The sequence below is a fragment of the Ranitomeya variabilis genome, chromosome 1, assembly GCF_051348905.1.
Source record: "Ranitomeya variabilis isolate aRanVar5 chromosome 1, aRanVar5.hap1, whole genome shotgun sequence".
In the NCBI taxonomy this organism is placed as follows: Eukaryota; Metazoa; Chordata; class Amphibia; order Anura; family Dendrobatidae; genus Ranitomeya; species Ranitomeya variabilis.
In genome coordinates this window covers 775,901,308-775,928,686 of record NC_135232.1, presented here as the reverse complement: position 1 = coordinate 775,928,686, position 27,379 = coordinate 775,901,308, and the positions used below count along the sequence as shown (strand labels likewise).

Here is a 27,379-nt window from a genome sequence, read left to right as displayed (position 1 = left end):
TAGCAATGATGGAAAAATCCTTGATAAATTTCCTATAATAGTTAGAAAACCCAAGGAACCGCTGAAGTGCTTTCAGGTTATCAGGACGTTCCCAACGCAGCACCGCCTGCATCTTAGCGGCGTCCATTTTAAAACCAGAAGCAGACACAATATAACCCAAGAAAGGCAACTCTTGAACAGAAAATACACATTTTTCAAGTTTAGCATACAGCTTATTCTCTCTGAGAAGCTGTAACACCTGCCTGACAAGATCTAAATGAGTATCACGGTCGCAAGAATATATGAGAATGTCATCTAGGTACACGATAACGAATTTCCCCAAAACATGCGAGAACACATCATTGATGAAATGTTGGAACACTGCAGGTGCGTTAGTCAACCCAAACGGCATCACCAAATTTTCAAAATGACCCTCAGGGGTATTAAAAGCCGTCTTCCACTCATCACCTTGACGGACTCTTATGAGGTTGTACGCCCCCCTGAGGTCAAGCTTGGTAAACCACTTAGCACCTGCCACCTGGTTGAACAAATCTGGTATCAGAGGCATAGGGTATGGATCACGAACCGTAATCTGGTTCAACTCCCTGAAATCCAAACACGGGCGTAATCCGCCATCTTTCTTCTTCACGAAGAAGAACCCTGCTGCCACCGGCGAGGATGATGGCCTGATGTGCCCTTTGCTCAAGCTTTCAGCAATGTAATCTTTTAACGCTTGTCTCTCCGGACCGGAGATGTTAAACATCCTTGCTTTAGGCAATTTGGCCCCTGGTTTAAACCTGATAGAACAGTTATAAGGACTATGTGGCGGCAACTCTGAACAACCCTTCTCAGAGAACACATCCACAAAATCCTGAAGTGACTCTGGAACGCTTGAAGTCACTGCAGCCACACATGTGGCCAGGCAATTCTCCTGGCAGAACTCGCTCCACCGAATTATGTCCTGAGTTTTCCAGTCAATTACATACATTGTGCATAGACAACAGAGGAAAACCCAAAACCACCTGAGCAGGAAGATTCCTGAGCACCTTACATGTAACCCGCTCGGAATGTAGAACTCCAATGTGGAGTTTCACCTCAGCCACAAATTCAGTAATCTCCCCCTGAGAGAGAGGAGCAGCATTGATGGTGACCACGCGGATAGGATGAGACAGTTTTTCAATCCTAAAACCTGCTGTGCGCGCAAACTCCTCATCAAATGAGATTTTTGGCTGAACCACTATCCACAAAAACATTAATTGGCAGCTCACTGCCAGCAACAAAAACCTTAGCAGGGAGCATGCACTGAGAAACCACCATGGAGGATATACATAAGCTCAGACTGGTCTCCTCCACACCCTCTGAGCTTAGAAGTTTTCCGCTGTTGCATTTTTCTTAGGCAGCAGAGGACAGATGTTAATAAAATGACCCGTTTTTACCACAGTAAAAACAGGCTCCCTGCTTCCTGAGCTCAGGGACTGGACGCTTCACGTGTGACACCCCTGCAATTTGCATAGGCTCCGTGGGCTCACCTGCAGCAACCTCATGTGAACCTAAACCCTCTCCCATAGGCGGTGTCTCATGCTCCCCCTGACGCAAACGGCGATCTATGCGGACAACCAGACTCATGGCGGAATCTAGAGAAGCTGGAGTCTCGTACATCAGAAGGGCTTTTTTAACCCTTCCAGAAATCTCATGTATAAACTGACTCCACAATGCTGGATCATTCCATTGTGTATCGATCGCCCAGCGTCGAAATTCAGAACAGTAATCCTCTGCAACTTGCTCCCCCTGGCGAATAGAGCGTATCTTAGATTCTGCTAGAGCCATTTTGTCAGGTTCATCGTAGATTTTCCCAAGACAGGAAAAAAAACTCTCCACAGAGTCAAATGCAGCAGAATCAGAGGGTAAAGAAAACACCCATGCTTGGGGATCCCCACTCAACAATGACAACACCAGGCCCACACGCTGATCCTCATTACCTGAAGATATCGGGCGCATACGGAAATATAGTTTGCAAGCTTCACGAAAAGAAACAAATTTACTGCGTTCCCCAGCAAATTTTTCAGGCAAAGGAAATTTAGGCTCAGCAACTCTTCCTGTCGCTCCAGCTTGCACATTAGACACTGCTAGTCCCTGTTGCTGCCCCCCTTAACTCCATGACCTGTAGGGACAGCGCCTCCAACTGGCGGGTTATGGAAGTCATGGGATCCATGACAAAACACAAAAAAAAAGAAACCCCTTTTTGTCAGGGAGAGACTACGTGAGCGAGAGCTAATAACCCGGGCCCCTGCAGTTTCCCTCAGACTAGGGAAATCCTGACTGACCCTCTACCTGGAGTTTACACTGAAGGTGTGCATGTCCAGGCCTCGAACCTCACCCTGTCTCCTGAGCTCAGCCCTAGGCTGAAACCTTCGCCCACCACCCAGTGAAGAGGTAATACACCAATAACCACAGTTAGCACAGACAAGGATAAAGGAAAATATACACCACGCCGCAGTCACTCAGGAATACACTATAAATGTGCAAGGCAAAATAAATACAAATATAGGAAGGAGTAAATAAGACAAAGGAAAATACACCACCAGCAACGAATCTCCAACCACCAGCTCTCCTCAGCAGACCGAGATAACAACGCACAAGACAGAAGCTATAATCGGCGACGCCCAAAGATCAGGAGAACTATTTAAAGGCAGTGGGCATGGCCCAGCTTCCAATCCAAGGATTAGGTAAATTAACCCCGGAACAGCTAGATAAAATCTAGCAGATGCCAATGAGCAAATAGTGGTCAAAAGCGGAATTACCGCTGTCTGTCGGACGACCTGGTCTGAACAGCATCCGACATGACAGCACCTCCTCCAGTGTCATTAACATTGCCTAAAACCTCCAAGAAAATTATATTTTAGGTAAATGTTCACACATTTGATGGCCTGTTTAGAGAAATGTCTTGGAGGGCCAATCAGCCAAGACTTAAACTTTAAATATTTTGTTTGATTGGGATCAGTGTGGATTGGCGATGCCTGAGATTTTTTTCTTATTTCATTGTTTGTCATCTTTAATCTCTGTTATTCTATGGGAAATCTGCTGCTGTTAGGAACTACTTAGAACTTCTTGTTATATGGGATGGAAATGCAACATATTTCAGTTGTAGAATCTGTCATTTTCTCTGTGACTCCTCTATGTGCGATATACTCTTTTCATCTTGTTTATAACATTCGGAGTTGAGTTAAGAATGATTATAATATTTCTGATGGCTTTTCATTTACTACTTTTTAACATAATCTTAATTTAAAGGAGATTATTAATATAGGTCTATTTTTTGGGGAAAATAAGGGACTGTTTAGGCTGGGACAGATACTTTGTGGAAGAGCTGTGTTTGGCTTTAATGAATTACTATGAAAGTTTAACCCGAGTAGCAAGGACTTCATTATTTTAAAATTGTGGATGCATCTAAAACAAAAAAAAAATCAGGTATACCTTGTCATCCAAGACATCGCTCCACCAACTGAGATAATTGAGTGTTTGGTTTTTTTTTCATCTAAGTGTCTTATTACAAATTGTATAAATCTCTTTTGAAAAATAAGCTGGAGATCCTTTCAATATGTTTTCTAATTGGGCCACTGATGACAGCTCTACTGGAGACTCAATCCATAAGGCCATACATTCTTGAGGCGCAGTCAGACGGCCATATAACATGGACGATGATCACATCACTGTCCTCAGCCAAGTGTGACAGCATGTATTTCTATGCAGCAGTCCGCTCGTTTCAGCAAAGCCGACTGCCAGTCCGAGGCTGTCTGACTGCGCCCTTAAAGTAATCAAAGAAGTCTTCTTTAGTGCTACTCATACAATTTCTCAATTTTACATTCTCCATAGATTGTATTATAGTCCTTGGAATTTAATAAATTCTATTTAAATTGATGTTCAAATTGTACAAAATGTGGTTGGAATGAAACCAATGATTTGCATATATTCTCGTATTGCACTGAAATTATACTATTTCGGTAGCAATGAGTCTCCCTTGTTAACAGATTATTAAGCTATATTCTTTTTAATCCTATTACCTGCACATTAGGAGATATTCTTGTCTTGGGACACCATAAATGTATCAGATGGGCTATGTCTATATTATTATTTTAGGTTAAATATTCTGTATCAGATATTAAGAAGTTGGTATATGTTACACAATCTAAGATTCAACTAGGCAAATCTGGGATCCTTAGTTTCAAGAGTATATAAGACGTGAAGACTGGATATAGTGGTAAATCTGTGATTATTTGGGTTGTTTATACTAATATGTAACGTATTTGTGTATGATTGATGTAATTATTCCAGATTATGTTGACGAAGACAGAATTGTATGTATTTTATTGTTATATTTCTTCTATAGTAAATTGTTATACTATTCAAGAAAAAAAAAATCCCTAAAAAAACTATTTATCATTGTAAACCAGAGAAAAAATATAACAGCACAATAAGCTGTTGTCGGAGTGGTGACTACACAATGTCCAATACTGTACATTGCTTTATATTGCAGGCCTATAGAGAAACACTTCTAGCAATGGACTTAGGACAGCGAATCCATCTGTGCAATGAAAATGGAGGTGATGTTTTACCAGTCATTGTCCTATTATTATGTGTCCTATGCTATTTGTAGTCTGTGTTTGGCTTCGGATTATCTCCTCGCCCAGATATCCTCTGTCGGTGAAGAATCAGACAATCCTGCTGGAAATGACAAATTTGGACCATTTTAACCTAGTATGTAAAGGGCCAGCATTATTTTGGGTTGCAAACTGGGCAGTTACCCAGGACTCCCATCCTCAAAGGGACCCTAGCTACTGGGTTGACAATCATCTGCAAAATTAGACCAGATTTTTTCTTCCATACATAAAAAAACATAGTCCACAATTTTTTTTTATACTTGCCTAAAGTACCTATTGCGAATGTGCCTAAACTAACATGCGCTGCGTTCGCAGAGAGCGGCAACGGAAAAAAGAGCACCATGCTCCAATCAGTGAAGAGAGAGGTAGAGTCATGTGACCACTTTTCTGCAGTCTGTGAGGGTGAGGGGTGTACACTCACCCAATCCTAGCTGAGCACGCTCTCCTTCAGTTTTATCCAGTTGGTCAGCAGCAACTGCAGCAAGACACAGAGGGTGGTCCTGTCCTAGACAGTGTGTCTTTCTCTTGTCTGCCTCTGACTGGGAGAGGCCATACACAGCCATGGAACAGCAACTAGCGTCAAAGCACTTAATGATATGTGTATCAAAAGCACAGAGGGTGGCATGTAGATAACATAAAACACAAGCATATGGAGTGACAGGCTGATAACAGAGAACACAAGCAAGGGAAGGATGGGGACAGGTATGAGGATCATGAAGCAGGTTGTCCCATGCAGCTGACCAGTGTCACGACGGACTGTGACATGGCCTGTGGTAGTTGCCCCACTGCTCCTGAGGTATCGGATACAGAGGAACGTGTTACCCACAGCCTGTCCTGGTGGTGGGAAAGTGTTATCCGCAGTCTGTCAGGGTGGTGGTGGGAAAGTGTTATCCACAGCCTGTTAGGATGGTGGGAAGGTAATATCCACAGTCTGTCAGGGTGAGGGGAAAGGGTTATGCACGGCTTGTCAGTCTAATGGGAAAGTGTTGTTATCCCCCGGGAAGACAGCCTACATAGCCACTGTCACCCACAGTCAGAGTGCCCAGAACGAAGGTAGCACTTTGCCCTCTGTACCCTCATCATCTAGCGGGATAACAGGACCGGTTACTGAACCAGAGCAGGTCCCAGAAGGTTCCTGTGAGATTGGGTCCTTAACGTAGCTTCTGGCTACCTCTAGCCGGGACTTTCAGACTGCACTACTCATAGATGCCAGTCTTGAGGCACTGAGTGACCTCACGGAGAAGCCCATCTCTGAATCCAAGAAGAAGAGGTTATTGTGTCATCCAGAGATCCATAAGGTGGGCTTGGGAGACAATCTGTAAATCAGTCTCCCATTCCACCTACAAAAGGGGGAGGTGTCATAGAGAAAAATGAAAATACATAAAGACATCACCAGAGAGGGGACATATCACCCTCCCATTGAACATATGGGATTAATTGTGGCTGGGGAAAAGATAAACTAATTATAATTGGAAAAATGAGAGATGGCTGACACTTCCATCTCCATTGAAGTAGAGGCCTCCTGTTGTGACCAGATAATTACAACAAGATATATGCTCTGGGAAAAAGACAATAAGACTGAGATTCATTTACGTGAAGCTTCTGGCTACCTCTAGGGGGGCTGGGGGGAGGGGGGTTTGTGATTCCTTAGTTGATGTAAAAAGACATAAAGCTTTCAAGTAGTCTTGAAAGCTTACAGTTTGTAGCCATCTTGTCAGTTAGCCATTAAAAGGTATCAACTACTGAGGACTCTCAATTTTTAATATTTTTCTATCTACTGGCTGAGACGGTACAAAGATATATATCCTTCCTGTATCAAAATATTGGGAATCAATGCACCAAAAACATACAAATCAACAGCATCTTTTATGGCACAGAGAGGAGGCATAGCCTCCACTTTTCTTGAACTGTTAACATAAAAAACACAACATTTACATTTATGTGGAAACATGGTCTTATAAGTATCACCTATCATTTTGATTAGATAATTAGATTGCTCCAAATATGTTTACATGCATCCATTACAAGTTATGTTATGCAAAATTTGAGATAAACTCCACATGAAACACATATATCCTTTACATTAGCATTTTGCCATAAATTCATTCCTATGACATTGTTTTTTCACTGAAAAATCTGAAAGTAGCCTTTGATTTTTTATTTTGGTACTCTTCCTTTTATTTCTAACACATGAGAACTGAATGTGTTACAGGTCATTTTCTAAGGATAAACCCTGGAGAGTACACACAAAAGAGCGCGGGCCGCGTCACCGTGTCTGTGGTGTATGATAACATTGTGGAGCAGGCAACAGATGCCATAGTCAACTCCACCAACTTCACCACTTGGGGTCCGAACTGTAAGTACGGTATATATGATTTATCTTGTGGAACGTAAATACATTGATTGATAAAAAAAAAAAAACTTCTACTTCCTGTAATATGTAAAATAATTGGTCTCCATTTAAATGGATAAATTAAATGAATGAAGCACAGGAAGAAAGAAAGAAAATATTACTAATTTCTGATATTTTGACCCTATTAATGGTTTTAAGTCAATAAACCTTGAAATGTAAAATAAAATGTGTGTAGAAGCCATATTGAAGCGATGTAAAACTCTAATTTAAGAAAAATCTGCATTTGATAGTACATTGGATCTCATGATCATCGCATTAACAATACATTCATTTGAACTATAGGGGTTTTCTTCTGTGGGATATATGAGAGCAGTCATTGTGAATAAATTGCTTAAGGACCAGCTCTTAAAACTGCAGTAAAAAGATTTTTTTGGCCACTGAAAGTTGATCCAAACTACTCATTTTACCTGCAGTGCCACTAAAGGGGAAATGCAGTATTTCTATTCAGACTGGTAAGCCAATGAGAAAGGCAGTATTTGTCGTGGTGATGGTAAACCGTAGTGCGAGTGTTAGACCTGTCACTAGAGGAATTTACATGGGCTATTGTTCATCCACTCAGAATCAGAAAAAGGCCATACACATTTAAATATCTCATTCACCGTCTGTAGTACTTAAAATATTTTAATATTGGTCACAGAGACCCTGACATGGCTCTAATAACTTGAAACACACTTGCTATTGCAGACTATGCTTTCTCTTGTATATATCCACTTGTATCTTTCTGATCTCTACTATGGTAGTTTTCTTTGCAGATATAACTTGGCAGCTATTTGAAAAGTTTAACATCTCTGTAAATGTTTTTCATGCTAGTATTTCCCTGAACTTACCTTCATTACTGATCAGTAATAGTGATGTCATGACTCTGTTGTCGGGTGACTCAGGAGCCGCTTCCCTGTTCATAACACTATGAGGCGCCCTAGCTCGCCCTGTTTCCAGGTTACTTCTGAAGGTGAAGATGCCGGGGCCACATACCTTGCCTTATCTCCTGAATCCGCCCTCCTTCTGTACCCTTCCCCCTATCCAGGGAAGAGGGGACTAGCAGTGCACTGCAGTACACCAACCAGACGAACAAGGCAACACAAATAAGAGAAATGGAAAATAGCAGGCATACAAATATACACTCACAAAAACAGGAATTCACCGAGGAGTGGAGGATAGGGTAAAACCAAAATAAGAGAAGAAAGCAAATTATCACACTCAATAAACCAAGCAACAGTCACCGATAAATCCGCCAAACACCTTCTCTTATAACCACCAACTACTATCCTCCCAGCCATGCAGCATAAGCTATCTCTGATGATGTGTGTCTGCCAGGACCCAGATTATATGGGGGTTAGGAGTGGCTAATAGTGCTCAACATACTCTCAACATGGCAGATTAACCCCTTTACTGCCAAAAGAAATTTGCACCGTTTAACCCCTTTCTGCCATCAGACATACTATTCCGTCCATGTACCTGCGCCCTAATTCCCATGTACGGAATAGTACGTCACATGCGATCAGCCAAGCTCACGGGGGAAGCGCGGTTGATCGTGGCCGGGTGTCAGCTGATTATCACAGCTGACACCCGGTACTAACTGCCAGGAGCGGTCATGGACCACTCCTGGCACTTTAACCCCCGGAACACTGCGATCAAACAAGATTGCAGCATTCTGGTGGCATAGAGAAGCATCGCGCAGGGAGGGGGCTCCCTGTGTGCTTCCCTCAGACCTTCAGAACAACACAATGTGAAGGTTCTTCCTGCCTGTAGACCCCCGGATCCAAGATGGCCTCGGAGTCCTTCCAGGTCCTGCAGGGAGGTGACTTCTTAGTGCCTGCTGAGAGCAGGCATCGGGAAGCCTCCTTCACTTCCTGTCAGATCACTGATCTGACACTGTGCTGTGCAAAGTGTCAGATCAGCGATCTGATTTTATACAGTGATGTCCCACCCTGGGACAATGTAAAAACGTAAAAAAAAATATTATACTGTGTAAAAATATTGTTCCATTAATATTTTAATAAATTAAAATAAAAACAATAAAAGTACACATATTTAGTATCGCCACGTCCGTAACGACCCGACCTATAAAACTGACCCACTAGTTAACCCCTTTAGTGAACCCCATAAAAAAAAAACAAGGTAAAAAAAAAACTTTAGCACCATATCGCTGAATAACACACGATCAAAAAGACGGATATAAATAAACATGGTACCGCTAAAAGTGTCATCTTGTCCTGCAAAAAACGAGCTGCCATAAAGCGTCATCAGAGAAAAAATAAAAAAGTTATAGCTCTCAGAATAAAGCGATGCAAAAATAATTATTTTTTATATAAAATAATTGTTATTGTATAAAAGCGCCAAAGCATAAAAAAAGATATAAATGAAGTATCGCTGTAATCATACTGACCCGAAAAATAAACTGCCTTATCAATTTTAGCACACATGGGACCCCCCCCCAAAAGAAATTCATGAATTGTGGATGTTTGTTCTTTCTGCCTCCCAAAAATCGTAATAAAAAGCAATCAAAAAATGTCACTCTCCTAAAAATTGTACCAATAAAAACGTCAACTCGTCTCGCAAAAAACAAAACCTCACATGACTCGGTGGGTCAAGATATGGAAAAATTATACCTCTCAAACTGTGGTGATGCAAAAACTATTTTTTGCAATAAAAAGCGTCTTTTAGCTGCCAAACATAAAAACCCGCTATAAAAACCTGATTTAAATAGTAAATCAAACCCCCTTTAACACCCTCTTAGTTAGGGAAAAATAATAAAATAAAAAAAGTATTTATTTCCATTTTCCCATTAGGGTTAGGGGTAAAGTTAGGGTTAGGGTTGGGGCTAATGTTAGGTTAGGGTCGGGGCTAAAGTTAGGGTTAAGGTTTGGATTAGGGTTAGGGTTGGGATTACATTTACTGTTGGGATTAGGGTTAGGGTTGGTATTAAGGTCAGGAGTGTCAGTCAGGGTTAGGGTTATGGTTAGAATTGGGATTAGGGTTAGTGGTGTGTTGGGGTTAGGGGTGCTTTGGGCTTAGGGTTGTGGTTAGGGTTGTGATTAGGGTTAGGGGTGTGTTGGGGTTAGGGGTGTGGTTATGGTTGTAAGTAGGGTTAGGGGTGTGGTTAGGGTTATGGATAGGGTTGGGGTTAGGGTTGGAGTTAGAATTGAGGAGTTTCCACTGTTTAGGCACATCAGGGGCTCTCCAAACACAACATGGCGTCCAATCTCAATTCCAGCCAATTCTGCATTGAAAAAGTCAAACGGTGCTCCTTCCTTTCCAGTGGTTTACCCCCACATATGGGGTATCAGCGTACTCAGGCCAAATTGGACAACAACTTTCGTGGTCCAATTTCTCCTGTGGGGGCTAAAAAATCATTTTTGTGGGAAAAAATGATTTTTATTTTCACGGCTCTGCGTTATAAACTTTATTGAAACACTTGATGGTTTAAAATTTTCACAACACATCTAGATAAGTTCCTTGGGGGTCTATTTTTCAAAATGATGTCACTTGTGGGGGGTTTCTACTGTTTAGGCACATCAGTGGCTCTGCAAACTCAACATGACGCCCACAGACCATTCCATCAAAGTCTGCATTCCAAAACGTCACTACTTCCCTTCCGAGCCCCGACGTGTGCCCAAACAGTAGTTTTTTCCCACATATGGCGTATCAGCGTACTCAGGACAATTTGGACAACAAGTTTTGTGGTCCAATTTCTCCTGTTACCCTTGTAAAAATACAAAATTGGGGCTAAAAATTCATTTTTGCAGAAAAAAAATGATTTTTTTTTCACGGCTCTGCGTTACAAACTTTAGTGAAACACTTGGGGGTTCCAAGTTCTCACAACACATCTAGATAAGTTTCTTGGGGGGTCTAGTTTCCAATATGAGTTCACTTGTGGGGGGTTTCTATAATTTAAGGTACAACTGTGGCTCTGCAAACGCAACGTGACGCCCGCAGACCTTTCCATGAAAGTCTACATTCCAAAACGGCGCTCCTTCCCTTCCGAGCTCCTTCCCTTTGGGCTCTGCCATGTGCCCAAATGGTGGTCCCCCCCACATATGGGGTATCAGCGTACTCAGGACAAATTGCACAACAACTTCTGGGGTCCAATTTCTTCAGATACCCTTGGAAAAATAAAAAATTGCGGTCTAAAAGATCATTTTTGTGGAAAAAAATGTGTTTTATTTTCACGGCTCTACATTATATACTTCTGTGAAGCATTTGGGAGTTCAAAGTGCTCACCACACATCTAGATAAGTTCCTTAGGGGGTCTACTTTCCAAAATGTTGTCACTTGTGGGGAGTTTCTACTGTTTAGGCATATCAGGAGCTCTCCAAACGTGACATGGCGTCCGATCTCAATTCCAGCAAATTTTGCATTGAAAAGTCAAATGACGCTTCCTCCCTTCCGAGCTCTGCCATGCACCCAAACAGTGGTTTATCCCCACATATGGGGTATCAGCGTACTCAGGACAAATTGCACAACAACTTTTGGGGTCCAATTTCTCCTGTTACCCTTGGTAAAATAAAACAAATTGGATCTGAAGTACATTTTTTGCGAAAAAAAGTTAAATGTTAATTTTTTTTAAACATTCCAAAAATTCCTCTGAAACACCTGAAGGGTTGATAAACTTCCTGAATGTGGTTTTGAGCACCTTGAGGGGTGTAGTTTTTAGAATGGTGTCACTTATGGGTATATTCGATCATATAGACCCCTCAAAATGACTGCAAATGTGATGTGGTCCCTAAAAAAAATGGTGTTGTAAAAATGAGAAATCGCTGGTCAACTTTTAACCCTTATAACTCCCTTAGAAAAAAAATGTTGGTTCCAAAATTATGCTGATGTAAAGTAGACATGTGGGAAATGTTACTTATTAAGCATTTTGTATGACATATCTCTGTGATTTAAGGGCATGAAAATTCAATGTTGGGATCCGTTGAAGTGTTCCAGAGTTATAACCTCATAAAGGGACAGTGTTCAGAATTGTAAAAATTGGCCTGGTCATTAACATGCAAATGGAGCGCCCCCCACACCACCGCAGGGCCGAGGGGATACCCGGAGCCGGGCCTCTAGTTCTCAGTCTCGGGGTTGTCACGGTGGCTAGACCCGGTCCGTGGCCCTGTCCGTCAGTGGGGGACGTCCGGTGCAATAAGTGGTAGTAATGGTAGCGATGGAGCGGTACGGTTGTGGGGTGTAAGTCGCGGTAAATAACGAGGACACCAGGTTGCAGTCTCTTTACCTCTTTACTGGAGATCTCTGAGTCCTCAGTCCGGAACACGGTTCACCAGGCTACGCAAGGCCGGCCGGTCCAATGGCACCTCCAGAGTTCTCCTCTCAGGTGGAAATCTGTGCCTTCCTTCTAGCGCTATGTGTTGTAGTCCTTCCCTGCTGTGCTCACGGAAAGTAACCCCACAACGGTTGTGTCTGTTTCTTAAGTTCCCTCACAACTCGATTTGATGTTCCTCTGTAATCCACCCCTTCCCTGTATTCAGGTTGGAATGGCACCCGTTTGTCAGGTAGGCCTGGAGTTCTTCCGGGACCCTAGAGTCGCCCCTCTCCCGCAATTGCCCCCCAAGACTTCATAGGTGATATGTGGTAGACAGCCCGCCTGAGACCGACTGTCCTGCCGCTGTTTGGAGTATGGCTTGAAGCTGTATTCTAATCCACTCCCTCGGCGTTCCGGCCACCGGTATTGCGCCTCAGCAGGGTGCTGCCTCTTTCAGCACAACCCCTGCTGGTATTCTCCTTCTGCTTGATCTCGTTTCTCACTCAGCACAATCTATCTCGCTTCTAGTCCTTTCTTGAGTCCCGCCGCTTCCAGGAGCCTGCGCGGACCCGTTACGTTCTTTCAATGCCAAGCCTCTGCCAGGATCCCACCCCTGGCAGAGACCCTACAGTCTCTCCCTTCACAACACCCCCTGCCACAGGGTGTTGCTCCGTTCAATCCCGTCAGCGTTCTCTCTAACTTCCTGCCTGACCCCCAGTTTACCCACTATGGTGGGGAGTGGCCTAATGAATAGCACCCTTAGCTCCCCCCGGAGGCCCTGCTGTGAAACATATTGGTGTCTGTGATACCTGATTGGAGGAACTCCTTCGGTGCCATCGAACGTACCATGGCTCCCCTTAGCGGCGAAGCCACAGCACTGCAACGACCAGAACTCTGGGGCGCTGCACTCCCCCCTGGTTAAACACAGTACTCCGGGACTGGGAAGAAAAACAACAATACAGATTAGCAAAAAGACATACAATTTTGTTGAGTGCAAAACGATAAGTATACTTGAACAAGCTTCCCTTTATGGGAGGTGAGGACACTTTTAACGTTACAAACATGGTCAACATTATAAATTACAGGCTATGCATAACTCCTGTTACCCAACCGGGTATTCTACTTAGTGCAAATTCTGGAACAATAAATTAACATTGCCTTTAAGAAACATACACTCTTAGTTTACCAAAGGCCTTCCTATAATCACATTACAGGGTAAGGTAACTTCACATTCTCCTACTTTGAACCTGCAGGACCGCCTGTCCCTATGGCACCAGACCTACTGCCTCTCCTTTCTTTTACAGGACCGCCCCGTTCAGCCAGGGCCTACTGCCTTTCACTACTATACATAGTATAGACATAACATTCCTTTCGTTTAAAGAACTCTGAGCCCGCTCTACTCGGCTCCTTTAAGGACTCACTCTCTAACCCCTACGGGTTCGCCTTCTGTCCTTAGTAACAAAGTAACTTTCTATGGGGACGCAGGGTTGACCTTCTATCCTCACCTTCATCATTACTTCCTTACTTTCAGCTATGCAGATCTCTATCTCTACCCCTACGGGCTCTCTGCATCTTTTCTTTCTGCAAAACATTATTTAGATTTCACATTTCAACAAATTCAACACATATAACTTAGCATGTAAAACAGTTACATTTCTTTTTCAAGCTTCATTATCACATCACTGTTCTGCAACAGTATCTTTCTCAAGTTCAATTTCACACATCCCCTTTAAGAGGGGACCAAGTCTTTCTGAGGTAGCTCGTCTTCTCAGCCTACCAGCCCACGCAAAGGTTCCGGTATGGTATCTTCGCAAAGTGTCTTTAACTAGAACCGGTAGGAAAGGTATCTTCACAAAGTGTCTTTGGCTCAAACCAATAGGGCAAATATCTTCGCAAAGTGTCTTTGGCTAAAACCAGTAGGGAGCACCTTTAAGAAGGTGCAAACTATTTACAAAAGAAAGTTCGAATCATGCACAGTCCATGATTTCTGCAGTTCTTTAAACTTGTGCAAAATTTTAGAAAAACTCAGAACAAACACAGGGATCCCGGGTCAACAAAGGGATCCATTAACCCTGGACAGGTTTAGCAGCAACTTAAAAGAACAAACAGTAACTATTTACATTTTCACAGAGCGAAATCTTACTCTTCTTTCAGAAGTTTCCATGAGGCGCCACCTGGCAGGCGGACCCCTGCAATTCAGGTTTCAGGTCCACTCCCACTGCTAGATACACCCCATGGGTTCGGGTCTGTTGCACGACCAGGTCGTGCGCGACGATCAAGGTCTGTGTCCCCACTTCTCTCTGTGCTGGTACGTCCGGAGCCTCGGTCACTCGAAGGGGCACCTCCTTAGGCACGACGGTGGTGGCGGCGATCGGGTGGCAGATCGCAAGTTCTGTGGTCAGGCAGGTGGGGCCGACCAGGGTGGGTACAGATCGGTCACACGGCGGCACTTTGGCCACAGGGGCTGGTTTCTCTTTCTTGTAGACGTTCAGAGCGAACCACCCCTTTTCCCCAAGATGCCGGGTGTAGGTAACACTGTCTCTCGGATAGAGGTCCCGATCGGGGTGACCCTCTCTAAGGTGTGACTCGACATCCCGTCGGTTAACAAAGACCTCCGCGTATAGCCCCGGTTCTTTAATGAAGCCCCAGCCTCCTTGGAGTTTAAAGACGGTGATGATGCCCTGCCTGCGCGGGGCCTGGTGAGTGGTGGGGTCCTTACGGGCCCGGTCCTTGACCGCCAAATCCTTTTGATGGTAGGCCTCCCGTTTAGCCTGATGTGTTTCCTCTTCCTCTCGCCACCGCTGTTCTAGCTGGATCTGGTATTCTTCCCAGCTTAGGGCCTGTACCATTTCTCCCTTCTGGGTCTCCACCCCGGGGAACCCCATAAGATTGGATCCAGGGTTCACCCAGCGGCACACCGTGCGCTCCGCGCTGACCTCACACGGCAAGGGAGTAGGGGTGATTGGGGCTCGCATACGGTGTTCCATGCCCGTGGCTTCCTCCCATGGTAACAGGCGCTGAAGTCTATGGGTCCCCGGGAGAGGTGGTGCTGCTACGGGACCCACTAACACACCCTCTGCTGGTGGGGCAGGATCGGCGGACTCACCCACTGGTACGATTCCACTTTCCGCAACAGGTCCCGCTGGTTCTTCCGATGTCCGGGAATCCACTGCCGGTCCCACCTGATGCGGGGCCTGGACTCTTACGTGCAGTTGGAGGAGCTGGTTATATAAATCCTCCATCTCGGCTCTCAGGAATTTGGTGTTATCCACGGAGGACAGGCTGCTGGGCTCAGCCGGGTAGTCAGGGGAGACTTCCACTTCAACCCCGCTGTCGGGTTCGGAGCTGCTGGCCATAGCGTCCTCCACGTGGGTCGCTTCCTGGTCTTTTTCCCGCTCTCTCCTGCGTGAGCAGTTTCGTTTTCTCTGCCTCCGCCCCCCATTAAGGATTAGGAGGCGGATCTCTGCTGCTGACGGACACGTCCTCACTGCACAGAAATATTTAGACTGGGCGGCCATTATTCTTCGCGCTCTCCAGCTCGTCTACGCCCACTCCACGCCCCTCTTCTCTTCCTGCGCTTTCCTCAGCGCTGCAATGGCGGCGGATTTTGGCGGCAACTGGCGCAGCACAGTCTTTGTAATAAAGTACAGTCCAAGCACAACAAATCACAGTCTCTAGGCACACATGACCTGATTCTTCAGGCTTAAGTAGATCCTGTTCGTGACGCCAAGTTTGGAGCGCCCCCCACACCACCGCAGGGCCGAGGGGATACCCGGAGCCGGGCCTCTAGTTCTCAGTCTCGGGGTTGTCACGGTGGCTAGACCCGGTCCGTGGCCCTGTCCGTCAGTGGGGGACGTCCGGTGCAATAAGTGGTAGTAATGGTAGCGATGGAGCGGTACGGTTGTGGGGTGTAAGTCGCGGTAAATAACGAGGACACCAGGTTGCAGTCTCTTTACCTCTTTACTGGAGATCTCTGAGTCCTCAGTCCGGAACACGGTTCACCAGGCTACGCAAGGCCGGCCGGTCCAATGGCACCTCCAGAGTTCTCCTCTCAGGTGGAAATCTGTGCCTTCCTTCTAGCGCTATGTGTTGTAGTCCTTCCCTGCTGTGCTCACGGAAAGTAACCCCACAACGGTTGTGTCTGTTTCTTAAGTTCCCTCACAACTCGATTTGATGTTCCTCTGTAATCCACCCCTTCCCTGTATTCAGGTTGGAATGGCACCCGTTTGTCAGGTAGGCCTGGAGTTCTTCCGGGACCCTAGAGTCGCCCCTCTCCCGCAATTGCCCCCCAAGACTTCATAGGTGATATGTGGTAGACAGCCTGCCTGAGACCGACTGTCCTGCCGCTGTTTGGAGTATGGCTTGAAGCTGTATTCTAATCCACTCCCTCGGCGTTCCGGCCACCGGTATTGCGCCTCAGCAGGGTGCTGCCTCTTTCAGCACAACCCCTGCTGGTATTCTCCTTCTGCTTGATCTCGTTTCTCACTCAGCACAATCTATCTCGCTTCTAGTCCTTTCTTGAGTCCCGCCGCTTCCAGGAGCCTGCGCGGACCCGTTACGTTCTTTCAATGCCAAGCCTCTGCCAGGATCCCACCCCTGGCAGAGACCCTACAGTCTCTCCCTTCACAACACCCCCTGCCACAGGGTGTTGCTCCGTTCAATCCCGTCAGCGTTCTCTCTAACTTCCTGCCTGACCCCCAGTTTACCCACTATGGTGGGGAGTGGCCTAATGAATAGCACCCTTAGCTCCCCCCGGAGGCCCTGCTGTGAAACATATTGGTGTCTGTGATACCTGATTGGAGGAACTCCTTCGGTGCCATCGAACGTACCATGGCTCCCCTTAGCGGCGAAGCCACAGCACTGCAACGACCAGAACTCTGGGGCGCTGCACAAACCACCCTTGGGGGTAAAGGGGTTAAAAAGATGAAGTGCTTCTATTCAGCCCAAGAGTAGGAGGATTAGGTGATGTGGTCTTCTGGCTCCTCTCTGTTGCGGTAACCCCATGAGTCCAATATGAATCACTGCAGCTGCATGTCTCTCGGCTGTTCAACAGCCTCAAGACATGCATTGATTGCCTGTTTGTTAGGCAGCCACAACACATGTAGCAATTGCCTATCAGCCATGAGACATGCAGCTGCAGGGACTCAAACATATTTTTTTTATTGATAACATTTTGATCACTTGTTTTAGCATGTTTTGTGGTATTGGAGTGGGCAAAAACACTTTATCTTGGCGTTCTTGAAGTTTTTACAGATCAGGTTAATAATTTTTATATCTTGATAGATTGGACTTTTTTGATTGCAGCAATACCACATATGTGTATTTTTTTATTTTTAATGGGGGATTTGCGCTTTTTATGTTTTTTCATTTTTTAAAAAACTTTGTTTTTTTACTTTTCACTGTATTGGTTAGTTTCCTTGTGGCACTTTAACCTGAGATCGTCTGATCACTTGTACTACAGTGGGTACGGAAAGTATACAGACCCCTTTTAATTTTTCACTCTTTGTTTCATTGCAGCCATTTTGTACATTCAAAAAAGTTCATTTTTTTCTCATTAATGTACACTCCCGATTTTGAGACTCTGTCCCGCTGTCCCGGCTGGGATCTTACTTTTCCCGTACTGTACATTGTACATATATTATGTAACTGTGACAGTCAAATTCTGCTATTGAGAGACTACCACTCCCAGCATTCTATGTGGCATTCTCTGGTGTATGCTGGGAGCTGTAGTGCGCACACCCCCAGACCTCTGACATGCGTGCACACAGCCCAGGAGCAGCTCCTGCCCATCAGCCGGCAGACCTTGGGTGACGACATGGTCACATGGTGATGGCGGCTCGAGGAAGGAACGAGTGCTGCTGGGACTTGTAGTTCCGTCTTTGGCTGGATGCGATGACTCCTGTTATAATGTAGACACAGGGGCAGAATGGAGACACAGAGGCAGGATGGGAGACACGGATGCTGGATGGGAGACACGGGGCAGAATGTAGACACCCAGGATGGGAGATGGGCAAGATTGGAGACATGGGGCAGGATTGGAGACATGGGGCAGGATTGGAGACATGGGGCAGGATGGGAGACATGGGGGCAAATGGAAACAAGGGGCAGAATGGAGACACGGAGGCAGGATGGGAGACATGGGGCAGAATGGAGACAAGGAGCAGGATTGGAGACACAGGGCAGAATGGAGACACGGCAGAATGGAGACACAGAGGCAGGATGGGAGACACGGGGCAGAATGGAGACACGGCAGAATGGAGACACGGCAGAATGTAGACACGGGGGCAGGATGGGAGACACAGAGGCAGGATGGGAGACACGGGGGCAGGATGGGAGACACGGGGGCAGGATGGGAGACGAGCAGGATTGGAGACACGAGGGCAGGTTGGGAGACACTGGGGCAGGATGGGAGACATTGGGGCAGGATGGGAGACACGGGGGCAGGATGAGAGACATGGGGCAGGATGGGAGACACGGGGCAGGATGGGAGATGGGCAGGATTGGAGACATGGGGGCCGGATGGGAGACACGGAGGCAGGATGGGAGACACTGGGGCAGGATGGAGACACGGGGCGGGATGGGAGATGGGCAGGATTGGAGACAAGGGGCAGGATGGGAGACACGGAGGCAGGATGGGAGACACGGGGGCAGGATGGGAGACACTGGGGCAGGATGGAAGACACTAGGACAGGATGGAAGACGGGCAGGATTGGAGACACATGGGGCAGGTTGGAAACATGGTGCAGGATGGAGACAGATAGGGCAGAAATAAGGGGGAGGATGGAGACAGATGGTGCAGGATCATGGGGAAGGATGGATACGATGGAAACAGATGGGGCAGGATCATGGGACAGATGGGGCAGAATCATGGGGCACGATGGAGACAGATGGTGCAGGATCATGGAGCAGGATGGATACAATGGAGACAGATGGGGCAGGATTGTGGGACAGATGGGCAGGATGTGGAGATCATATGGGGCAGGATGGGACATCACATGGGGGCAGGATAAGAGAACATATGGCTGGAGCCAGGAATGAGACACATGGGGGCCAGGATGGGGGATATTATTACCATAGGGGCTAAGTAAGGGATATTATTACTGCAGTGATGTATTTATTTTATTTTTTGAGGATACTGTTTTAAATGGGAGAGGCGATCCTGTTACTGTGCAGAACAACACTGTCAACTTTTTGTCTTCATCTGGTGTAGTTATTATGTGGTGATATGATGTTGTCCGGCCATGGTGTGGCAGTATTTGTTCCTTGTATGTGCTATTATTTGGTCACCATGTGGTGGTAATATGTGGTCTGGACATGATGTGGTGGTATTTGTTCCTTGTATGTGCTATTATTTGGTCACTATGTGGTGGTAATATGGTGTCTGGTCATGGTGCGGTGGTATTTGTCTCCTGTATGTGATATTATTGGTAATTTTAAAAATTGAAAAATAAATAAAAATATACCTAAATTGTATTGGATATTTCAACAAATGTTTAATAGGTTTGAGTAGAGTAGAGTAGGGCCCGGCCAAAAGAGTCTACCTTGTCGTGGTGGCGGCTTAAAAAATATTTTGACTGTAGACAGTTCGAGGGGTGGAGCATGGGCGGAGTCTCAAGGGGGCCCTGAAAATTTTGCCAGTATGGGGCTCCAAAACTCCTAGTGGCAGCCCTGAACAAAGGTATGCTGGGGCTTACCATTCTCTGCTGCTTGATTTATAATATCTCTTAAAACATCTATTAACTGGGGCTTGTGGTTCTCTTCCTAATTGTAATGTCCTCCAATACATAGCAAGGGAAGTAAAGTAACAGTGGGGGCAGTGTTACCCATAGCAACCTATCAGCACACTGCTTTAATTTCCGAAAGCACATTTGACTAATGAGAGCTGAAATCTGGTTGGTTGCAGCTACTTTCTCTTTGCTGCAGTTTTGCTGTCTCTCTGGGCCTGGACTTATTTTTCTGGCTCCTTGCTGTAATGTCCATGGTTATCCCTTCATGCCTGGGGCTACACGGTGACTTTGACAGCCAGGGCTGACATCAGGAATTTCAGGGCCCCATATTGGCAACATTTTGGGCCCCTTAAGACTCTGGCCAGGCTCCATCCCAGCTCTGCCTCCACCCCTTGAACCTTTCACAGTCCTACCACCATACCTCCTAACCATCCCAAATCCAGAGGGACAGTCCCAACTTTGAGACTCTGTCCCACTGTCCCGGCCAGGATCTTTCTTTTCCCGCACTGCACTATCATCTTTCTATCCTATCTTCTATTTACCTATCCTATCATCTATCGCAAATGCAATATAACGCAATGCTGCAGATTTGTACAAATCTGTAGCATGATGTTATAGTGCATTTGTTTGATAAACGGACATAAAAACACTACAGTCAGCGTTTGCATGGGCATTTCAACAAACGCATACTTGCAAACGCATGCCTATTTTGGTATGCGTTTGGATGCGTTTGTTGAATTCAAGCTATGGAGGCGTTAATGTCTCCATTACATTGCGTTTTTGCTGCTGTCAAACGGATGCATTATACGGACAGCAGAAATGCAATGTGAACCTACCCTTAAAGTGACAGGTATTATCTCCTCTAAGGACAAAAATAGCACAAACATAGCACAAATAATAATGTGATCTTGGTTAATTGGGGTTATCTATCCAGGACCTTTGTATTTTTTTTCTTAAGGGGCTAAGACTTCACAGGCAAGTAGTTAACTACCTGCCTGTTCTGCCCGGTGCTGATTTATGGTCACAGACGCTCCTGCCGGTCATTCTGCTTAATTTGACCTCACTGTTGAGAGAGGTGAGGGTAATGCTTCTCATGATTTCAGTAGATATGCAGAACAATAAGTCATCTATTCTCTAATTCCTCCCATTAACCAATAGCACAATATTGCTAAAGATATTTTATCTAATAGAGTGGATCTGTTATGTATCTTGCTGCTTTTACATTCTAATTTAAAACAAATATTATATTTATATTATATATATATATATATATATATTAAGTTTGCATTAATACTTTAATTCATTACTTGTAAATAAATTATTTTTTTTCTGTTTATAGTTATTGTTTCTGAAACAATGTGATCAGCAGTGCTAAATGGGTGTGGTTGGGGCGTGGATATGGGTGTGACTAGTTGTGAAATGGGTGTGGACAATAATTTGCCGCAAACTTCGTCCTTCTTTCCCTTCTTTAAAAGTTGGGAGGTATGGAGGGGTGGTGCACCTCCGTGTTCACCTCGATGCAGTGAGCTGACTGACCCAGGAAGTAGTGGCGTCGCAACCTCCGGGGTCAGAGCGGTCCCTGCATCTGAGGTGCTGCAGCGTCTGTGCATGTGAGGAGTACACAAGAGCAGGTGAGCGCTCATAGAGCTGAAGATGGGGGGGAAGCTGGTGACTGGAGGTTGTGCTGTATACTGGTGAGAGGAGGCTGGTGACGGGGAGGCTGTTCTGTATACTGGTGAGAAGAGGCTGGTGATAGGGGAGGCTGTGCTGTATACTGGTGAGAGGAGGCTGGTCACAGGAGGCTGTGCTGTATACTGGTGAGAAGAGGCTGGTGATAGGGGAGGCTGTGCTGTATACTGGTGAGAGGAGGCTGGTCACAGGGGAGGCTGTGCTGTATACTGGTGAGAGGAGACTGGTGACGGGAGGCTGTGCTGTATACTGGTGAGAGGAGGCTGGTGCTGTATACTGGGGAACAGGGGAGGTTGGAGCTGCTATATCCTGATGAGAGGAGGCTGGAGCTGCTATATACTGGTGAACAGGGGAGGCTGGTGCTATATCCTGGGGAACAGGGGAGGCTGGTGTTGCTGCATACTGGTGAACAGGGGAGGCTGGTGCTGCTATATACTGGTGAATAGGGGAGGCTGGCGCTGCCATATACTGGTGAACAGGGAGGCGCGAGCTGCTATATACTGGTGAACAGAGGAGGCTGGTGCTGCTATAAACTGGTGAACAGGGGAGGCTCTATCTGCTATATACTGGAGAACAGGGGAGGCTGGTGCTATGCAGGTTTGGGATTTGGGGGAGGCTGACGCTTTAGAATGGGGATTAGGGGGCATATTCGTATAGAATAGTTTTTATTGGTGCTATAAAGTTAAATCTACTTTATTTAATATGCAAATGAGGGTGTTTCGCAGCAGTCTCGTATTTGTATAAGGAAATCTGTCACTCCCCAGGACATATAGGACCTATTAATATGGGCATACAGGTAACAAAAATGTTTCACTAGTGCTACCTGTATGCCTCATATTAATGGTCTTGTTGCCGAGAAATCTTATATTCTCTCTTTATGTTAATGATTTCTTCCAGGCTCCGGGACGTGCAGTGCTGTAAGAAATCGCTGCCTCCTGTCTTCATTATAAGGCTTGCCTCCCATCAGCGCCAGTTACGGCCCCGAAATCCCACATCTGCACCCTGCACTCCCTCAGGAATACATATCTCATCCTCCTTTCTGTGGGCACTGCATTCAGGGATCTTCTACGCAGGCGTCAGCAACTTCCGATCCAGAGACCTCCGGTGTGCGTGCCGATAAGGTGCTCTCCCCACTTTCTCCCTGCATAGTAATCACCATGTTCCTAGTGATGACTATGCAGGGAGGAAGTAGGAAGAGCACATTTATTGGTGTGCACATCGGCGGTCACAGCGACTTGCCTGAGCAGAAGATCAATGAATGCAGTTCCCATAGAAGGGAGGAAGAGGTTCAGATTGTGGTGACTCGCAGGGCACAGGATTACGGAGCCATAACTGACGTGTAAGGAAATGGGAAAGCCAAACAGAGGGACATGTCACCTATACCAAGAACCAGGGCTAAAGTTGTATCCGGTACCTATGGGAAAGATGACAACCCATTGGGCCTTATCCTTTGCATCTGCCTGTAAATACAGTACAGACTGCCATTCACAAAGTAAAAGTTTGTTTTTTATGAACCACAAGTCCCCTGGGTTATTTGCTGCCCTGGTTCCAGAAGAAGGATTCTTGGAGTCAGAAGAGGCCTGCAGGCCAGAAGTAAGTGGAAAGCACAACATACTCAGCAGCACATCGGGACTGGGACACACCTTGTCTGTAAGGATGCCAGAGCGTATGGGGACCGAAGCTCACCCACGACTACCTCGCTTTGGCATCTTCCACAAGCATTGGCCATAACAGACATTACAACATTCGGTTGTGATTTGGTCCAAAGAAATGCCACTACTGCCTACCGTAGTCTCACGCAGGGCTGGACCGGAACTGAAATTCAGCCGTGGCATCTGAAAGTACATAGACCCACTCGCTATGTGGGGAACGTGAAATATGTTTGTGCACTTGTGGCTGATCAGAATGTAAAGTGCATTGATGAGTGATGGTTGGGAGGAAAGGACATTTTTGCATTGCAAAAGATAATGATCTTTATGACACAATTAAAAATCAATCAAGTACCACCACATAGTATTTATGCCCCCATTGTACTCAAAAACAGGAATAGATCCCCCTGTGTTCCTTCACATAGTAAAAGTGCCCTCTCTGTGCTTCACACCATATTACTAGTTCCACCCTTGTGCGATCTTCATAGATTCTACTAGGCAGCTGCAATCTGACCGATCAGTGAGAGGGCACTGGGTTTCTCTAAAGCGAGATAGATTGCTGCTTCACCTCAATAAAAATTATACCTACGCTACTTTTCTCATGACTGACACATCAGATCTCTACAACATATCATTTGTAATGGGGGACAAGACTATACAGTCATACTATGAACCCCAGAAGTGGAATGGCTTTATGCTGACAGGTTCCCTTTAAGTTACATTATTCTCCCCAATGGAATTTGGGGTGCGGGTAATTGGGATTGCAGATGAGGTATGGGTGGCTTGGTTGCATGTACTTTTGATGTGAGTTTTCATTGATCGCACCATCCATCAACCAAGAATGTAAAAATATACTGTACAACTTAATTTGTGTCAAACAATACATTATATGCTGGTTGCTCCGATTATCTGTTCCATCCTAACGAACTTATATAACTGTTGATTACAGAGGTTATCAGCTTGGTTCATATTACTTATCTTATGTATCTTCGTTCACTCCCACAGCCGTAGCTAGAAGCATATTTACAGCAGCTGGAGCTGACATTGTTAGGAAAGTCCAAAGAGGTAGGTATGCTACTGAGCGCGCCATGTTATTTCTAATTAAATTATTTACTGCAGCTTTGATATAAGAATACTCCAATTATAATCAAGAAAATCAATCATAATTGTGTTTAAATGAGAATGAGTGAGAATGGGTGAGACGATGAAAAAAATAACCCTGACCAAACCCCCTATTTTTAGGCCATCAGGCAGTTATTGCTGCAGCTTGTGAGAATTTTCGGTGTACCTCTACCAATAGTTGTGAAAATTAATACACCTTAATTAATTAAATTAAAAAATAATAAACCAATTTTCTCCATCTTTAGTATTCATCTTTGTTCCTTGGATAATTCCATCATAAAAACGTCTCATCATGTTTCTGTTCCAATTTCAGGTCATAACTCTGGAGAGAAGTTGGTAATGACTACAGCGGGTCCTCTGCCGTGTACATGGATTCTGCACTGTAACTGTAATAGTAACCTAAAAAGCATCTCTCCTCTAATGAAAGAAATCCTAGACAAATGTGAACACATGGGACTGAACTCTGTGGCTATGCCGGCTTTTGGGACAGGTAAGATTGCTTTTTGACTATGCACATTGAGGTGGCATTGATGGTGTTCCTTCTTTTCCTTATGCTTTGCAGTCCTGTACAGCTTATGTAATTCTTCTACAGCGCTGCCAGGGGAAATAAAGCATTAAAACTGGCACATAGACATGCATGTTCTCTGTAATTCATGGACATCGGGGGTCGTTCAGGGAAAGAGGTGCTACTTGTAGCCACTCTTCAATCTTTGGCTTAGAAATAAGGACCCAGAATCATATTGCATACATTTCACAGTTATACATCACACTGTTCTGAATTTTTACATAAATCTGAAAAATCCAAGGCACATGCGTTCCTTTTGTATGTGGCTTGTAAAAGGCCTTTTGTGGCCGAAACATCCCTTTTTTTTGTATCCTCTACATGCTGTATCATAATAGAGAACTTTCTGGAGGAGACCATCAGATTTAGTAACTTGGCAATATCGTTGGGAGTTGCACCAAGACTGCACAGACTTGCTGCATGGGACTATAGCATTTTGATCTGAATTTTACCATAGTAGTCACCAATGCTTTTCCAATATTGGGGAATCATGCAAATGGCAAGACTTAAAATAGTCAAAAAAAATATTTTCCTTGACCAAGTTAGAGGAATGTCTTCATCTGTGATACTTTATACCCATCAACTGTTGTTGGGCCGCTATCTTTTCTCTGGTTTTAGCATTTGTCACCTTAAGCGAAAAGAAAAATGGCATTGCTCCCCAATATGAACAGATAAGACCTTTCTATAGTGCTATATATTGGTGTCTAATAGGTGTATGACACCAAAGATTGGCCAAAGGAATGCAACATTAATCAGACACAAAGATCTTGACAGCAACCAACAATTTCATCCAATGACTTGCCTTCGTTATCTCTGATTGATGTTGGATGAAGCTTTATTTATGGCCTGAACAGACTAGAGTAACCTCACCTGCAGAACATTTTTGTACAATAATTTGCTAGATACAAATGGGAAAGGATGCATTAGCCAGCCCTGCAATAATCAGGAAGGTGACCACAGAGATGGGTCATAATAATAATAATAAAAATAATCTTTATTTATATAGCGCCAACATATTCCGCAGCGCTTTACAGTTTAACAGTTTCAAACACAACAGTCATAGGTAACAATGTTAACAATACAATAATAAAGCAAAATAAAACGACCCTGCTCGTGAGAGCTTACAATCTACAATGAGGTGGGGAGATACAAAGTACAGGTGTGTATTTACAATGATGGTCCAGCCATCTTCAGGGGGTGGGGGGTAGATGGAGATAGTGAATGGGCTACACACACAAACATAAAATGACTTTGATTAGTTAATGTGGTAGGCCGCTCTGAACAAATGTGTTTTGAGCGAGCGCCTAAAACTATGCAAGTTGTGGATGGTCCTAATATCTTGGGGTAGAGCATTTCAGAGGATTGGCGCAGCACGGGAGAAGTCTTGGAGTCGGGAGTGGGAGGTACAGATTAGTGCAGAGGTTAGTCGAAAGTCGTTTGCAGAGCGCAGCGGTCGGTTAGGCCGATAGACAGAACTGAGGGAGGAGATGTAAGGGGGTGCCGCACTGTGGAGAGCTTTGTGGGTGAGAACAAGAACTTTGAATTGTATCCTGTAATGAATGGGCAGCCAGTGTAACGACTGGCGGGTCATGCCACCTTATGGCAGATGCTGCCATGTAGGTCATCTACTCCCTCTGTGTCAAGAGTCATTTGAAACTCTACCATGATGTGATTTTTATTTCTTTATTTTTGTCGTTACAGGTGAATGCAAGTTACGTCCTGAGGCTGTAGCCAATGAAATGATGAAAGGCATCTTACCTGTTGTAAAGAATCCAAATCTCACATGCCTGTCCTGTGTGCGGCTCATTACATACAAGCCGTATATTTACCATACTTTCTGTGCTGAGCTCAGAAAACATTTCATCTGATGGATGAATAAAGTTTCATTTGTATGGGTGAGTAAAAACAAACCGTTCATACTACCATAGCCATCTCAAGAATGGACCCCCGTCTTGAATGGAGTAGAGGTGCACATGCTAGACCTTAACGTCACTCATTGTCTATGGGAAATAGCAGAACACTGTATCCTATAGACAATGAAAGAAGTGTAGACTGAGCACGTGCACAACCATTCAAGCTAGGGCCCTGCTCCTATTGTACTGCTGGGAATCCCAAAGGTTAGACCCTCAGCAATTAGTGGTCTGAAAAAGTTAGAATTACAAGATATTTTTGCTACAAAGAAAAACATTAAAGGGTTATTACTAATTTAAAAAATCTATCTAAAATCATTTTAATGAGGTGGGAGTAGATAAGATTTTTTTTCAATTAAATCATGAAGTTTTTTTTTCTTGGAAGACAACTCAAGTGAGCCCAGCAATAAGATGATTGTCCTGGG

At 45.0% G+C, this 27,379-nt stretch overlaps 1 protein-coding gene across 6 annotated transcripts in view; it reads left to right on the top strand.

Annotated features, from left to right (window-relative positions):
• Nucleotides 1–27,379, top strand: part of LOC143784124 (protein mono-ADP-ribosyltransferase PARP14-like) — a 96,241-nt gene that overhangs the window by 57,089 nt on the left and 11,773 nt on the right. For all 6 annotated transcript variants that reach the window (XM_077272008.1, XM_077271988.1, XM_077271977.1 and 3 more), the window contains exons 7-11: nucleotides 4,514–4,580; nucleotides 6,850–6,993; nucleotides 24,366–24,425; nucleotides 24,796–24,972; nucleotides 26,746–26,939. In XM_077272008.1, the coding sequence (XP_077128123.1) occupies nucleotides 4,514–4,580; nucleotides 6,850–6,993; nucleotides 24,366–24,425; nucleotides 24,796–24,972; nucleotides 26,746–26,912 (615 nt within the window). In that variant the 3' untranslated portion in view covers nucleotides 26,913–26,939. The remainder of the gene's footprint in view (nucleotides 1–4,513; nucleotides 4,581–6,849; nucleotides 6,994–24,365; nucleotides 24,426–24,795; nucleotides 24,973–26,745; nucleotides 26,940–27,379) is intronic.